At 38.3% G+C, this 14,784-nt stretch overlaps 1 protein-coding gene across 12 annotated transcripts in view; it reads right to left on the bottom strand.

Annotated features, from left to right (window-relative positions):
* PDE4B (phosphodiesterase 4B) overlaps positions 1 to 14,784 on the bottom strand; it is a 681,554-nt gene that overhangs the window by 7,405 nt on the left and 659,365 nt on the right. For 11 of the 12 annotated variants that reach the window (XM_063800934.1, XM_001162471.7, XM_001162426.7 and 8 more), the window contains 5 exons: positions 11,537 to 11,630; positions 5,354 to 5,532; positions 3,882 to 3,980; positions 3,578 to 3,742; positions 1,384 to 1,483 (listed from right to left, as the gene is read on the bottom strand). In XM_063800934.1, coding sequence (XP_063657004.1) covers positions 1,384 to 1,483; positions 3,578 to 3,742; positions 3,882 to 3,980; positions 5,354 to 5,532; positions 11,537 to 11,630 — 637 coding nt within the window. Of the gene's footprint in view, positions 1 to 1,383; positions 1,484 to 3,577; positions 3,743 to 3,881; positions 3,981 to 5,353; positions 5,533 to 11,536; positions 11,631 to 12,262; positions 12,808 to 14,784 lie in introns of those variants that run through there. The other variant, XM_009459989.5, reaches the window with a different exon arrangement.

A 14,784-nucleotide genomic window follows, 5' to 3' on the forward strand; every position in this document is an offset into this window, starting at 1 on the left:
TACTTTTTGGGAACAATTCTGATGTCAAATTTTCTGTCTTTTGGCTCTCTCCACCAGAAATTGCAATATCTGGAAACCTAAGCTGCAGCTTCCAGCCTGCCTTTTATATTGAAGAATCACAGGCATCTTTTGTTAGACAGAAGTCTGCTTGAGAATATGGTCATCAGACTTATGAAACCACATTTTCTCTTAATCAAGAATACCAGACAAGTGGTGGTAATGAGTTACTTAATTACAGGTTCTGTTACACATATATCATTGCTTTAACAGTGTGCTCTTAGTTACAACCTCCAATGAGTACTCTTGTTTTGTTCATCCTGTGATCAAGGCCACAGATCTACAAGCAGGCTTTATATGTTGCAGTGCTATAGGTGACTGTGGTAGATAGACCATTTTTCTGTGTGAGGCTAACTGGCCTATATATGATTCATGACACCACATTCTACCAACTGATACAATCCATGCAGACATGTAGCTGCCCCAGCATTTTGTTTGTTCAACAGAAGAATGAAGTAAAAGGACCCAGTGTACTCCAAACCTAGGTCATTCAGATATTCTTCGGATAAAGGTCAAGGACTGATGATCAGGACTCTTTTACAGCAAGTAGCTCAAAAAGCATTTCTAGAAAACTGTCAGTACTTGATGTTATTCATGACTACAATAACCAATATTCTCAAAGTACTTAGATTTCCAGCACTTAGAGATAGTACATTATTTGAGAAAATGAATGGATTTTCAAAGGTATGAAAACTAAACATTTTAAGCATGACAAAAGCTTTGAGTATGGCTTGGAATCCTAAGGCTAGACCACCCCTGGTCACTCAGGTCATTGCTACTCCCAATCCATAATCAAATCTATGCAGTTGGAAGAAAATGTATGGAACTTTTAATGACCCTTCCTTCTGAACTGTGGAAACTCATTCCAGTGCTTTTTATGGCATCTTATTTTTACCTGGAGGTTCCCATGTGCAGATTCAACATTTGTGGCTGCTTCCCAAGCAGATAGGGACAGTAGTGAGTTACTATGCTCTGTGCGAGAGTTTTGCATAATATAAAAAGTCATTATCATGGGATCCCCAAACCTTTTATTGTTCTTTATGAATAATTCCATATCTATTATTCTTTCCTTACATATTGTATTTGCCAAACTTTGAGTACTTTTTATGGCTCCCCTATGACCCTCTCCAAGTTCTCCATGCAGCTCAAACATTGTGTTGCCAGACTGGACTGAGTATCCACGAAAGGCCTGACCAGTTTGAGAGAAATGGAAGGATTGCCTCATTATTATCCTTGTGATTATCCATAATGAAAACATTAGGAGGAAAAAAATTAAGCAGTGAATCATACAATTATCTGGAATGACTGCTGTAGTGGTGAACTCACTTGTGTTGATGAGAAACTGATTGGAGACTCCAGGATGATCAACGTCATGGATGGCAGCTGCAAAAATGGCAGCCAGGATTTCCAAATCTGTGAAGACAGCCTGTCGGGCAAATAAACACATTTAACTCCACATCCAATTTGCCTATCCTGCTTATTCAGTTTCATTTGTAAAGTATCCTACTTTATTCTTGTTGGGAGAGGGATTGTTGATTTATGTAATATCTCAATATACTAATTTAAGTAAATGTAGATTCTGTTCATCATCATAAAGTCTCTGATGTGAAAGGGATGATGGCCAGAGCTCAATCTCACATCAAGCCTGAAGGCTGATGCTTGGAAAGATATTAGCACAAATCTCATGGAGTGTGTAAACGTCTAATGTTTGTTTCTTGGACCAGTGATGTGGCAGCATGGTGCTTATGTAACACAAGCAGATACAAGTCAAAGAAGCAAGTCAGACTGGCTCTGCTCTGAGACATAACAACCTTCATATACTCTTAGCTGAATAACTTAGAGAAAAATGGCCAAACTCCCGATTCATAAGATAAGCAATAAATTATTTCCCAAAGCTAAATTTATGGTGTGGTCACAAGCTTTCAGATATTATTCATTCATTCAGTACGTATCCACTAATCACTTACTAGGGGAAGATTTGAGAACCTTTCTAAGAAGTGAAACCTGAGGCCCCACTGCTCAATTCCTTCATGTCATGTCATGAATGCTTCTCTGCCCCCACCCATGCACAATGATTCAAACCTAGTATTAATAAGGTATATATTGGTGCTCATTCTAGAGCTGAAATGTCTTTCCTCATCCTCTGTGATTAGTTAAATCTTCTGGTCCTTCAAATGCCAGCTTGAGGTGGGTTTCCACCTCTCCTATAAAGACCAATCACATTACCCAAGCACTCATTGAGCTCTCCCTTTTCTAAAATGTTTGCAGCACTCATCATTGCCAATTTCTGGCCACACAGCAGGTATACTATTAATAACAGTGAGTAGTTGATAGATAGTGTTGCCTCACTCTTTGATACTTACACAGGGTATAAAAACAGTACTCTTTCTCTCCTTCCGAGGGATCAAACACCCTTAGCTCCATCTCACTTTCTCAAGATTTCTTGGATTTATTTTCTTAGAAAATATGCAACTCAAGCAATAGAGTTGCCACAAAAAAGTTGTGGCCAATCTTTTTTCACCTTCCAAACTGAACCTGTAAAGGTGAGGCTGGACAGGGCATGGCCAGTCTCTTCCTGCAGTGGTCCAGCACATTTTGGGAGTACTTGACCATCATTTTCATTTGTCAAGTAAGAGTATGACCTGCTGTACACATTGTTGATGATATCGGTATACACAAATGCATTAATCTATGAAGGAAGGAGCCACGGCCACCTTCTCAGAGTTGGTATGGCAAATATGAATATTGTTTCTCCTTGTTTCAGCATCATTAATTCTTCTGTTCTAGATTTTTAGTTACTACTTCTTCAACACATTGCATCAGTTTTATAATTTTTTAGGAGAATAAGCCTCTGGATGCTTATTACTAATAAGAAATATAGAGAGTATTTTATATTTCTGTGATATCCCCCTGGGAATATAATGCTCTACATATACCTAGGGTGGCATTGGGCAGTTCAGATAAGTAATTGCATATTGAGAATATACTATCTACCAGACACTGAACAAGACATTTTGAGGTACACTGCATCCCTTAGTAGAAATACAATGAAGAATAAGACATGATTCCTGCCCTGAAATTCTGTTAATTGCTTTATAGTTAAATACTTTTAATAGTAAGAGATGTAAAGGGAAGGTTACTCTGATATTAGAATGCAAAACAAGTAGAAATGTCATTCTTTTTTTATAAATAGCTCAGTTAATGGATGTGATACATTTTATAAAGAACCTGTTCAAGTATGCAGGGTGGTCTAATTACATTAATTTTGTAAGTATATTGTATATTGTAAGGCACTTTTAAAATTTTTTTTATTTTTATTTTTTTAGAGACAGGGTTGCCCAAGCGGGAGTCCAGGGGAGCAATCATAGCTCACTGTAACCTTGAACCCCTGGGCTCAAGCAATCCTCCCAACTCAGCCTCCCAAGTAGCTAGGACTACAGGCACATGCTACTACATCCAGCTGATATGGCATTTTTGAAGGAGGATGGGCAGGAATGCAAAACAGGTCATAACTACTCACGTCTAATGCTGGTGTAGAAAGGAGAACATGGGTCGACTGGGCTACATCAGCAGCGTGCAGGCTGTTGTGATATGCCACGTCAGAATGGTAATGGTCTTCTAAAGTCATCATGTAGGTTATAAATGTGTCAGATGAGATTCTGAATGTCTTTAGGAGGTCTCTTTCCTATGTTGTAAAATGGATTAGAACATAAATAAGTAGATGTCCAAAAGTCGAGGAAAGTTAAATCAGAAAAGTAAGATGGAAAAAAAAATCATAAAGAGCCATCCAATTGGAAAGCCAGTATTCACTCCTGTTCACTCACCTGGAATATAGCATACGTGATGCATGTTAGGGGTCTATTGTGAGAATATCCAGCCACGTTAAAGATGTTAAGACCCCATTTGTTCAGGTCTTCCAGCTCCTATAATTAAAAATTTAAAGGAATTTAGGAATAAGGAAAGTTGTGCTAACATGCCTCATTTTTTAAATTTATTTTTTGGACATTGGCTGTTTAAGTCTTTAGAGTGTCTCCTTAGAGCGCTTTAGTTGCGTGAAAATCTGAAAGTTAAATGGCCTAGGAGGTCGGGTGTCCTCTTCATGATAGCTACAAGTTTCTGAACATTTTTTATTCAGAAAAGGGAAAGTATCTGTTTATAAATTTAGTTGCTGACCTATATTGGACATGCATCAGTCTTCAACCAATGTTGCTTTCAAAGGTGGCCACAAGTGAATAGAGATCACTCTAGTTCAATGTCCCTGTCTCTCCCCTTGCTGCTTACTGGCCCATTAGTGACAGCTGGAAAACAGTCTCAGGGAAAACTCCTCTGCCCTTTGGTTATCATCACTGAAGGCCAGATCAGGAAGACTCAGCTATCAGAATGTGCATAAGTCAACCCAACTGAATGTAAAAGGTCATGAAGAATGCCAGTCATGAATTACATCCTAGGGCTCCTGGGCCACAGACGGACCTGGAAGAAACATCACTCAGGCCTGTGTTGTGAGATTATTCCAAGGTTATCTGATTTAAGGACCAATTTATTTCATTCTTAGTAACTATCCACAGTAAGAGAGCCAGGCTCTCCACCACGACTTGGCCTAATGTTTAATCAACCTTCCTCTAATAACAGCTTTCAGAAGGTCTTACTGCTCACAGTAAGCTCATTTCATATTCTCACAAGGCTGAGAGGACCTCAGCAGTCACTTTGTGTGGCCTCCTAAAGGATGTATGAATTCTTTCTATGCCTCCCTCCACTACTGGAGTTTGGGCTCCAGAGTCAGTGCTGTCAGTTTCTCTTTATTTCTTTTCCAGCACTACCGATTAGTGCAGATTTTCCCATTGGTCCTTGGCATACAGTCCCTGAAATGTCCTCTGGGATAATTCAGACCTGCCTATTGACCTTTCCTTGGATTTTCCCCATGTCTCTTCAGAAGGATTCTTCATTCATAATGAACTGTCCACAAAAACCTAACTCAGGACAAAACAAAAAAAAGTGGTTCCTGGTATGGAAAAAGGATCTTCCATCAGATGCCCCAACAATGGCATTCTTAATGACTACCCAGCATAAGAGATCCAGGCTCTCCCCCAAGACTTGGTCTCATGTTCAATCAACCTTCCTCTAATGACAGCTTTCAGAAGGCCTTACTGCTCACAGTAAAGTCATTTCATATGAGCTTCCCTAACACAAAATGTGATAATAATGCAAAAGCAATCCATACTATTTTCTAAAAGGTATACGGTCATCCATCTGCTGTAAAGCAGAGAGCTACATGCACAAAACCTGAGCTTATACATACCTTGGCCAGGTGATCTTCATTTTCAGTGTTGACTCCAAAGCGTGAGATGCTTGTATTGTTTAGGCTTGAACTATGCATTAATTTCTTCACTCCACTTATCTGGGTCATGAGCTGCTGCTTTTTCTTTTTCTCCCTGTCTTTCTGGGTAGGAGATGGGATCTCCACATCATTCTGCTTGTCTGCAACAGACAAAGGAATATGTTTTTCAGCACATGTGTCTATGAGAATCCACTGCAATATTCAAAACAACTCTAACCATCTATAACAGCTTTAGAATCTTATAAAATAAAATCTTGTAGCACTATTTCACTGTATCTCTAGGGCAGTTCTGTAAAGTAAGTGGGGAAAATATAAAATTTGTTGAGAAAAATAAGAAGATTTGTTGTTCCATGTTATTGCTAGGCAAATTAAGGCCCAGAGGAACTAAGTAACTTGTCCAGAAAGCAGCAAAAATAGGACCCAAGACAAAATCTTCTGTTTTCAGTGTAATTTAGGGGTATATAAGGAGTGTATAAGGAGTACACACTTACACATTTGCAAGGTGGGGCACTAATACTTATATGTAGATTTTTAAATAAAGGGATTAACATATTTTTGTATAATAAAATGTCCATCAGATGAATAAAAACAGGCTTCATGATCTGCTCATCTTATTTTTACTTAAAAAAAATTTAAAAATCCATACGGCTTTAGCAAGGTCTCAGTTTAAATAAGCAGTATATATGTTAGAAATATAAATGGTTCATAATCCTCAAACAATTACTTTAAGGGCTTGGTTTATTACCATTTGAGGTTTAGAGGAAGACTATAATTTTGGTTTTATTTCATGCCTGGAGTCTATTAATTCTACCAGTAAATAATAACAATAAGGCCTCTTGTTTGTAATAAGCATTACACTTATTAACATATTTAAGGTTATTAAATATTTATGATACTTCATAATATTTTTTTAAATTATGTTACAACAAGGTAACAGCAGAGCTAGGATTAGTGAAAAAAAAATGTGCCTACCTGCTTATAGAAGCTCTTTCCTTTACATTGTGCTATTAAAAATATCAGCCATCAAATATTCCATTTCACTTCACAGGGAGATGTATCTTCAGTACTTCTGAAAAAAATGCATTAACTCTCTCAGGCCACAGGGATGCTGGTGGGTGCACAGAGGCAATTATTAAATTGCATAAAAACTACTTTATTGAACTAAATGACACCCTGTGGCTGAAAGAGTTAATGCAGCTTTCAAAAGTACCTACATTTACCTCCGCTGGTTACAGTGAAAATTAGTAGGAAGACAACTTTGCCATTTGAAAATGACATGCTCCCAGATGGCATTCTGGGATCTAGACGATTTGTTTTGACTCTTGCAGATAATGGCACAGTCACATGTTTTCCCCAGAGACCTCTGGCTGCTCATAGGCCCCTGTGGACACTTCATCAGAGCAAAGCAAGCACAGTGAGACAGTACTGGCTTCGTGTATACCTCACCTGCTCTCTGTGCGACTGAAGCAAGGGAATTATCCATCCCTAACATATCAATATTGTCTCTAGGTGTCCACAAGCTCCTACACTCACAAGCCTATGACTTTTGCTTAGGAAGGAATTTTAGTGGTCATCTCAATTAGTTTAGGGGTTTCCAACCTAGTCCAGCATCAGAAGCACCCAGGAAACTTCAGAAAAATACAGATTTTTCTGAATAAGCCCCACCCAATCCTACTGAATCAGTATTTTTTTTAAAAGATTCCCAAGTGACTTGGATAATCAGAGCCAGGTTTAAGAACCAATAACAATCCCACACTCTCATTTTTCAGATGAAGTCAGCAACTTGCCCAAGCTCAGAGGGCAATTTATTTAACAGATATTTATTTTGCAATTACTTTGCTCCAGACACAGTGATTTAATAGCATAGAACCCAGGCCTTGAGGTTCCTGTCAAAAATCTTTTTCCTGCCACACAATCTCTGGCATAAAACCTATATATTATATTAGTTTGAAATTACTTTTCTCCCTGTCACTTTACTCCTAATAACTACTACTTTTTGCTAAAATGAAAGGCTACCATAGGGCCTGCCTTTTTACCACCATTCTTCACCTCCGGTTAAAGAGGCTCTTAGATTCTCCTGTGTCACTGCACATATAACCATTTCTAGTAGGACCAGCAGCCTTTTCCTTTTGTTTAATTAAAGATTCCCTGCAACAGTGAGTAATTGAGCTGAACCACTACTGTGTCTGGAACACTGCAATAATGAAGAAGACCATTATTCACAAATAGTGCCAATTTGACATTAATGGGTGTTTCCCTATGCAGGCATTGGAACAACTAATAGGTTTCCCTATTCTGAATTTCCTCTATTAAATGCTTAGCCAGCACAGTGTGGAAATAATCAGAAACTCAGACTCAAAAAAATCACAATAAACACTGAGTGAATTTACATTTATGGAATAGTCAGAATACAGTGAGCAAACAGTTGGCCTGTATAAAACAAACAAAAAGCGGATAAAAAAGTAGTCTCATCCAAATTCTGTTAATGGCATAATTTGAGGCTCATGTCTTGCTAGATCACACTTTTCAGTTATGCAAAATTCCTAAGCTCTTTTCCTTGCATCTTGAAAATTCTAAGTTCTAGGTTTTAAGAGGGTAAGTAGAGGATTTAAAAGGATAACTTTTCTCTGTTCATGAAAATATTAACTAAATTGTAATATAACATGTAAAAATCTTGCATTATTTATTCTCCTTCTCCCTAGGTCCTGCTTTGTTTCCCTTGAAATTAGACACTTCTATTTCCCCTTGTACCAGCAACCTGGAGCCCATTATGTGACAGCATCAATGAGTGCCTGGACTGGTAAATATAGTCTACTGCCTGCCTTTCTCCCTGTCCTCCTGCACCACTTTTTTTTAAAAGATAGGAACAACACAAGTTTCACCTATCTCTGGATTAAGGGATTTCCCTCCTCCCTGGATGACACATTTTTAACATTTAATGGCTCTTATTGAAATATTGCTCTTCAAGTTTAAGGTAAATTGCTAAGATCTTCTTATTTTGTGCTCACTGAGGTGGTTGCCATGGTCTTACAGGAAGGTTTTATATTATTAGAAACTGTTAATACTTTTTTTTTTTTTTTTTTTTTTTTTGAGACAGAGTTTTGCTCTTCTCGCCCAGGCTGGAGTGCAATGGTGTGATCTTGGCTCACTGCAACCTCCATCTCCTGGATTCAAGTGATTCTCCTGCCTCAGCCTCCCCAGTAGCTGGGACCACAGGCATGTACCACCATGCCCAGCTATTTTTGTATTTTTAGTAGAGACGGGGTTTCACCATGTTGACCAGGCTGGTCTCGAACTCCTGACCTCAGGTGATCTGCCCATCTCAGCCTCTGAACGTGCTGCGATTACAGGCGTGAGCTGCCACGCCCGGCCTGTTAATAAACATTTTATTTTTAGCTCCAACAATCCTGATTCCTAAAGACTTGTTTCCAAAATGATATATGTATCAGTTAAGAGTCCTTATGTGATTTTCTTCTATATGTTCTGCGTTCCTAACAGTCTTCTTTCCTCGTTAAAGGATTGACAGGGTATTTAGGTCTAGATGCCAAGAAAGCCAAGTCCTAGTTCTGGCTGAGGAAAGTATTAGCCAAGCGATCTTGGTCAAGTTACCTCATCCCTCTGGGTCCCCTGTTTTCTCTCCTATAAAATGAGGGAATTGGACTACAAGGTTTTATGGTCCCATGCAGATCAGAAAGTTTATGAAGAAGGCTTTATGGTCTTCCAGGAACATTCATCATGCTCACAGGATAAGACTAAGGGTTCCATGCCCTTCACTGGCAGTCTGGAAACAAACTTCGTTTATTTGTTTTTTGAGATTGTCAGATTACAAGCCTAGGGTTCACCACAGAGAATCTAGATGGCCAGGTATGTCTTAGCAAAACTGATAAACTCAGTTCATATCAGAGTTATAGTAAGTTAGAGTTGGAAGGGATTTGAGATGTCATCTATACCAGTGTTCCCATTTTACAAGTGAGACAACTGATGCATCTTTTGTTAATATTACAGGTTTTTTTCTTCCTATATTTTCTCAAGAACATTTAAAATTCTAATCTGCCCGTCTAGTCTGTTTGATGGGGTTTACCACATCCACCCTCAAACACATACACCCACTGACACACACCACCCTCTTAATGCTAAGAGTCTATAAGGACTGAGATTCTAATAACCTTCCTCAACAATTTGTTCTTGAATTTAATTTTTGGAACAATGAGAAGACAAATGACTGGTTTTGCTCAAGAGATCTGCCTAAATAGCAAGCAGAATAGGCAAGAAAGTTGACATTTGCCTCATCTTGAGACAGTGTTGAGACTCAGAGCTCATATTTAGCATCTTTTTAAATTTTTCTTTTTCTTTTTTCCTACTCTGAGGAATGAATCATCTTTATTATCTTATCAGCTTTCTTTCTTGGTAGACTATGGTGATAAAAAAGATTAATTAGTAGACTAAGATATTCTCGTTGTCCTTGATAAGCAGATATTGAAAGAGACTACAAACGAAGAGGACTGCTTAGGTCCAGTCTTGGATGATTAAGGGCTCAGAGACCTCATATAACTTTAACTCCAGTAGTGAGTGTCTCTTCTGAGAAGTCTTCAAGCCCTCGTATTTTAAAATGCAATGCTTATGAAGACAAAAATGGGTTCTTGCAGTTTTGATTTTATTCTCCTCTCCCACAGTCATTAACCTGTAAAATGTCCCTAAAACAGCTCCCAGCTAATGAAAAATCGTTGGGCATTACACAGAGCAGGGTATATCTGAAATGCTCAGCAGAAGATCCCTGTCTTCAAATGGATAAAAGGAGAAGAAAAGGATCAGTATTTAATGCTTTCTGTAAAGTTAGATTCCAGGCACCTCTGGGAGCTAGGATGGATGAAAATTCTTCTCCTTTGTTCTCTGACAAAGGCGTTGCAACTGCAGCTGGAGGAAATCAAGTGCTGCAGACACTCACATACTAGAAACTGTTAGAAAGGCACTTGTTAATCACGTCTGGTGACCATCCACTGCAGAGTAATGCAGTAAGCTCTGTATGAGGCTGCTCAAAGAGAGGGCTGATTGATCTGCTGATAGCAAGAACTGCTTTGGTGTTAGAGAAATAGGATTGATTTTAGAAATAAAACCAGAAAAGGTATTTGTTTCAATAAGGCATCAAGGAAAATGCTCATTGATTTAATGCCATATGGCTATTCCAAAAAGAAGAGAGGATGCAGTGTTCAGCTGTGAGAATGGGTCGCTTCCCTGGAAAGTGAGGTTTCATAAGCAAGCGTAATTCAGTAGCAATTTAAAGTCAACAAAATCAAAATCTAAATGCTATCCATTTACTTTGATGTACAGATTTGCAGATTCTGTAGGACTTCTTAAATCAAAATAGTCCAAAGAGGTTCGTTAGACAAAAGTGCCTTTAAGACTGAATTCAAAAATCCCAAATAATCAAATAACATGCATGACAATAGTTGAGGACCATTCATGCAATCTTTTTGGTCAGCAAATCATGTGTTAAATACCAGTAATGTAACAACAGAGAATAATAGATAAAGCATCAGATTGGGAAGAGAACGAGGCTGCTTGCAGAAGATGAAATCCTTCAGATAATATTAAAATTCTCCCCCTTACCATCCATTTTTCTTTAATAAATAACTTAGCAAAGCAATAGTCAAATTATTTCCAAAGCTTATTCTCAAGGACCAAATCACTATAGAATTATTCCTCAACCATATCCCCTACAAAACATCATAGAGAAAACCTTTTGCTCAAAGCTCAGTTATTGGAGGAAGCAAAAGGCTACCATGTCAGAGAAGCTAATGGAGCTGCCTCTAGGGCTTGGGTGATTGGATTTCCCTCATTACTTCAGAGGTCCTAGCAAAGATAGAAGTGGGCAGGCAGACAAGGTGGGGCTGAGGGCCGTTTAAATACAATTAGCCCATAATAACCCTCTGTCTTGGATGGGTATTTTAATTCTTTTTTTTCAAAAACATGATCTTCCTGCTTATTTTTTTTTCTTTTGAAGACTGGCCTTAGTTATTATTTTAAATGGATTTTTCTATGACTCAACTCCATCCCAAATTCACATGGGGATGTCCTTGATAGGTTGTAGAAATTAATTCTGAAAACCCCAGTTATAAAACAGGTTTTTCCCCGTTAATATCTTACCTAAGAAAGTATTTGAAATGTATTCAGACACCTGGTTCCCTGATCGGCTCATCTCTGAGAGGTGTGTCAACTCCCGGTTCAGCATTCTTTTGAACTGTTTATAAAGAACAAAAATGCATTAACCACTTTAAAAAGAGCAAATGTTCATTTTAAATGTTTCCAACTTTACTGTCCAGGAATCAAGAGGTTGGATGAGCAGATACCATTAGATAAATAATACTGTTTCTACAAAATATATCTCTTCAATTTGAAATTATTCCAACGTCACTTTTGGAAAAGAGGTTTTCTTAAGATTTCTTAGAATTAACATCTGATTACTTTTGAAGATGCAAACATAGGAAAAGGAATTTTAATAGAGGTCAAGATAATTCCACTTGAAACTGTAACTACTTTTAAAAATACATTTGTCTGAAATTACCTCTAAAATATAATTTAATAACCTATTTGGTGAGAGGAGATTATATGTGAAAAGTTCAAGGGAAAAAGAAAAAAAAAGAAGCATCTTTTAAAAAACAGAATTCAGTAAAAAGAACAGGATTAAAACACAGCATAGTACACTTAAATAAAATGTAATATAACATGCTCTTATTTCAAAATAAGAGGTCCCAGTGGGTTAAATGAACACACAAATCAAATTATTACAGATGTCCTGTACTTCACAAAAAAACACACAGAGGTACGTTTCACATTTTATCAAAGACACAGAACACAATCAAATTAACCCACCTTGATGTAACCCCAAGATACAGATAACAAATAATTTGCCTCAGGCATTTTGGAATGCTCTCCTTGCCACAATCCACAAATCCCTTTGAAAGAATTCACAGTTCTGAGAGAGCAATCCCGAAAGGATCAGGAAAGCCCTGCAGATTCAGTGATAAAATAATCAAAACTTAGAAAAGACAAAAACCTCCAAAATGTATGGCATTTCCTAAGCCAAACAAAGCCCATCTTCGCACTCCATTCTTGAAAGAAGCCTATGCTCCCTGCTTATTTCCTGGCAGAAGAGAGTAATGAAATCAGGAATTGCACGAAGGAGCAAGAGCCTGTCCAAATGTATTCAGCTGGCTGGTTTGAAGCACTTATGAATTATGAATAGCCCTGGTGGCCGAAGGGGTTTCCACTCTTCTACATTAGTCCTACTCAGCTGAACTCTGCAAGGAAGAAGCAATTCTTCTTTCCTGAGGAGTTGCCAGACTAGGAAACACAGCCATCTTTTAAAAAGGAGAAGATTAAAATGGAGGAAGCCCCATGAATATTTAAGTAAATCTGAAGTCAGTACCCTCCCCCATTTCAACTAGGTGTTCCTTAACCCTCTCTCTCCACTGCAGACCAGAATTCTGCAGATGCAGCCTCTGCACAAAAATCCAGCCACTCTAATTGATCAAAGTGATGATGCATTTGATTAATCGATTTTCTGAACATTTAAACAAACATTTAAAAAAGGTTAGGACCATGGCTGTTTTCAGACTAGGCTGCCGGTACACAAGAATTTTTGTGAACTAGCTTTTTGGAGGATTATTTGTCGCACACACCAAGCGTGTGCCAGTGCATTTAGCCTCTTTTCATAGTAAAATGAATGGGAATGGAATTAATTTATTTTATTTGAAAAGTACTTCCTATGCAGCGTGTAAGTTTCTGCCCTCCATCAGCTCATTAATATGCATATTAGATTGCATTCGACAAATGTATTAAACTCTTTTAACCTTTCCATCTAGGATCCAGAGTGTGTTAGGAAATATGAACATTCATTTACTCAAAGAATGGTGAATTGTTTGAGATTTAGTGTTACATCTTCTAACTCACATTAGAAATCTGAGGATTTAAATTAATTTTTATTTTATTTTAGCAATCCAGGGCATGTTGAGAAAGTCATTCCTTCCCTGCAGGTTTCTCTCTCCCTTCCTCCCAGCCCCTCCCTTCTCCTTGTCAGCGTTAAAGCACAGGCAAGGGGAAACACTAGAGCTTTACTGCAGTGGGATTCCCCGCCCCAGGTTCACCCCATTTCCCTCCTCATCTTTCCCCTCTGTTACCCTACCCCTGTACTCCCAGGATTTATTTCATTTATAGCAAGTTGAAGGAATAGCAAAGCACCATGGCAACAGCCCCAACTTGCAATTGGCTCTTTTTCCTGTGAGGCATTCCCCTTTCAAATGAGCATCCGCATCCAACAATAGCTTTATTTCAAGCATCCAAGCCCAGAGTCATGCCATCGCCTGTGCCTAGGAGACCTGGCTTTTGGAGGTGAAGCCAATGCAAGCCAGTATTTCTGCCTGCTGGCTCACTGCACCAGGCATTGTTCTCAAAGATGTCCAATCATCCTCCTTCTGGGTAACCCTGCTTGCGTATGTGTGTATGTTTCCCATGATACAATATGTTTGTAACCAGGCATCTCTGAATCAATCATCTCAGCTAGCATATTTTACTTATTGAACCTCTGTGCAATTTTGAATCCCAGGTGAATCACATGAATTCCAAAGTATTTAGTTTTAAAGACACAACTGCTCAGTCACAATGGCCTCTCATTTTAAATCCTCAAAAGACAGGCACCTAGGCTGAAGACTCAGAAGCTGAAGAAAACAAGTTTATATGCTCTGACTGATAAGCTGAATTTTGGCAAAGAAGTAAACTTTAATTGGATCATTGTAAAAATATGTTGTAAAAAGCTTAGAGACAGATGATTTCTTCCATAATTTTCTCTGCACTAGACTTAGGCAAATATAACATTCAAACAATTGTCTCATTTTGGCTCCTTTAGTCTCTCTGAAATACTTAGGAATGTTTTAGAGTCAATCAGGTTTGTAGTAGTTCAATAATGCCCTTTTTTCACGTATTTGCCAACCATTTATTGAATACCTAAAATGACCAGGGAAAAGAGTGATGATATAGCAGTGAAAAAAAAACAAAGGAACAAACAAAAACTCTTTTCATGCTTTTAATCAGCTTTCATTCTAGTAGGAATAGATATATTAGGGCATGTTGTTTAACCACAACAGCAAACAGTCTAGAGAGGGTAGGACCAGTTCTTTACTAGCTATATCGGCATCTCTGCTCAGAAGATAGGAGCAGGTAGAAACTGAATCATAAAAGGCTATAAGAGGAAAGATTTCTCTGTTTATTTTCTTTCTATAGTCTTCCATTGCCACAGGACCCTGTTGGGATACATTGTCAATCACTTTCAATATGGAATCAGGGAGGTGGCTCTCAGCTGCAGGGCTGAAAATAAACCAAACTCCTCACCTTTCCCG

This window comes from Pan troglodytes, chromosome 1 (genome assembly GCF_028858775.2).
Source record: "Pan troglodytes isolate AG18354 chromosome 1, NHGRI_mPanTro3-v2.0_pri, whole genome shotgun sequence".
Classification (NCBI taxonomy): Eukaryota; Metazoa; Chordata; class Mammalia; order Primates; family Hominidae; genus Pan; species Pan troglodytes.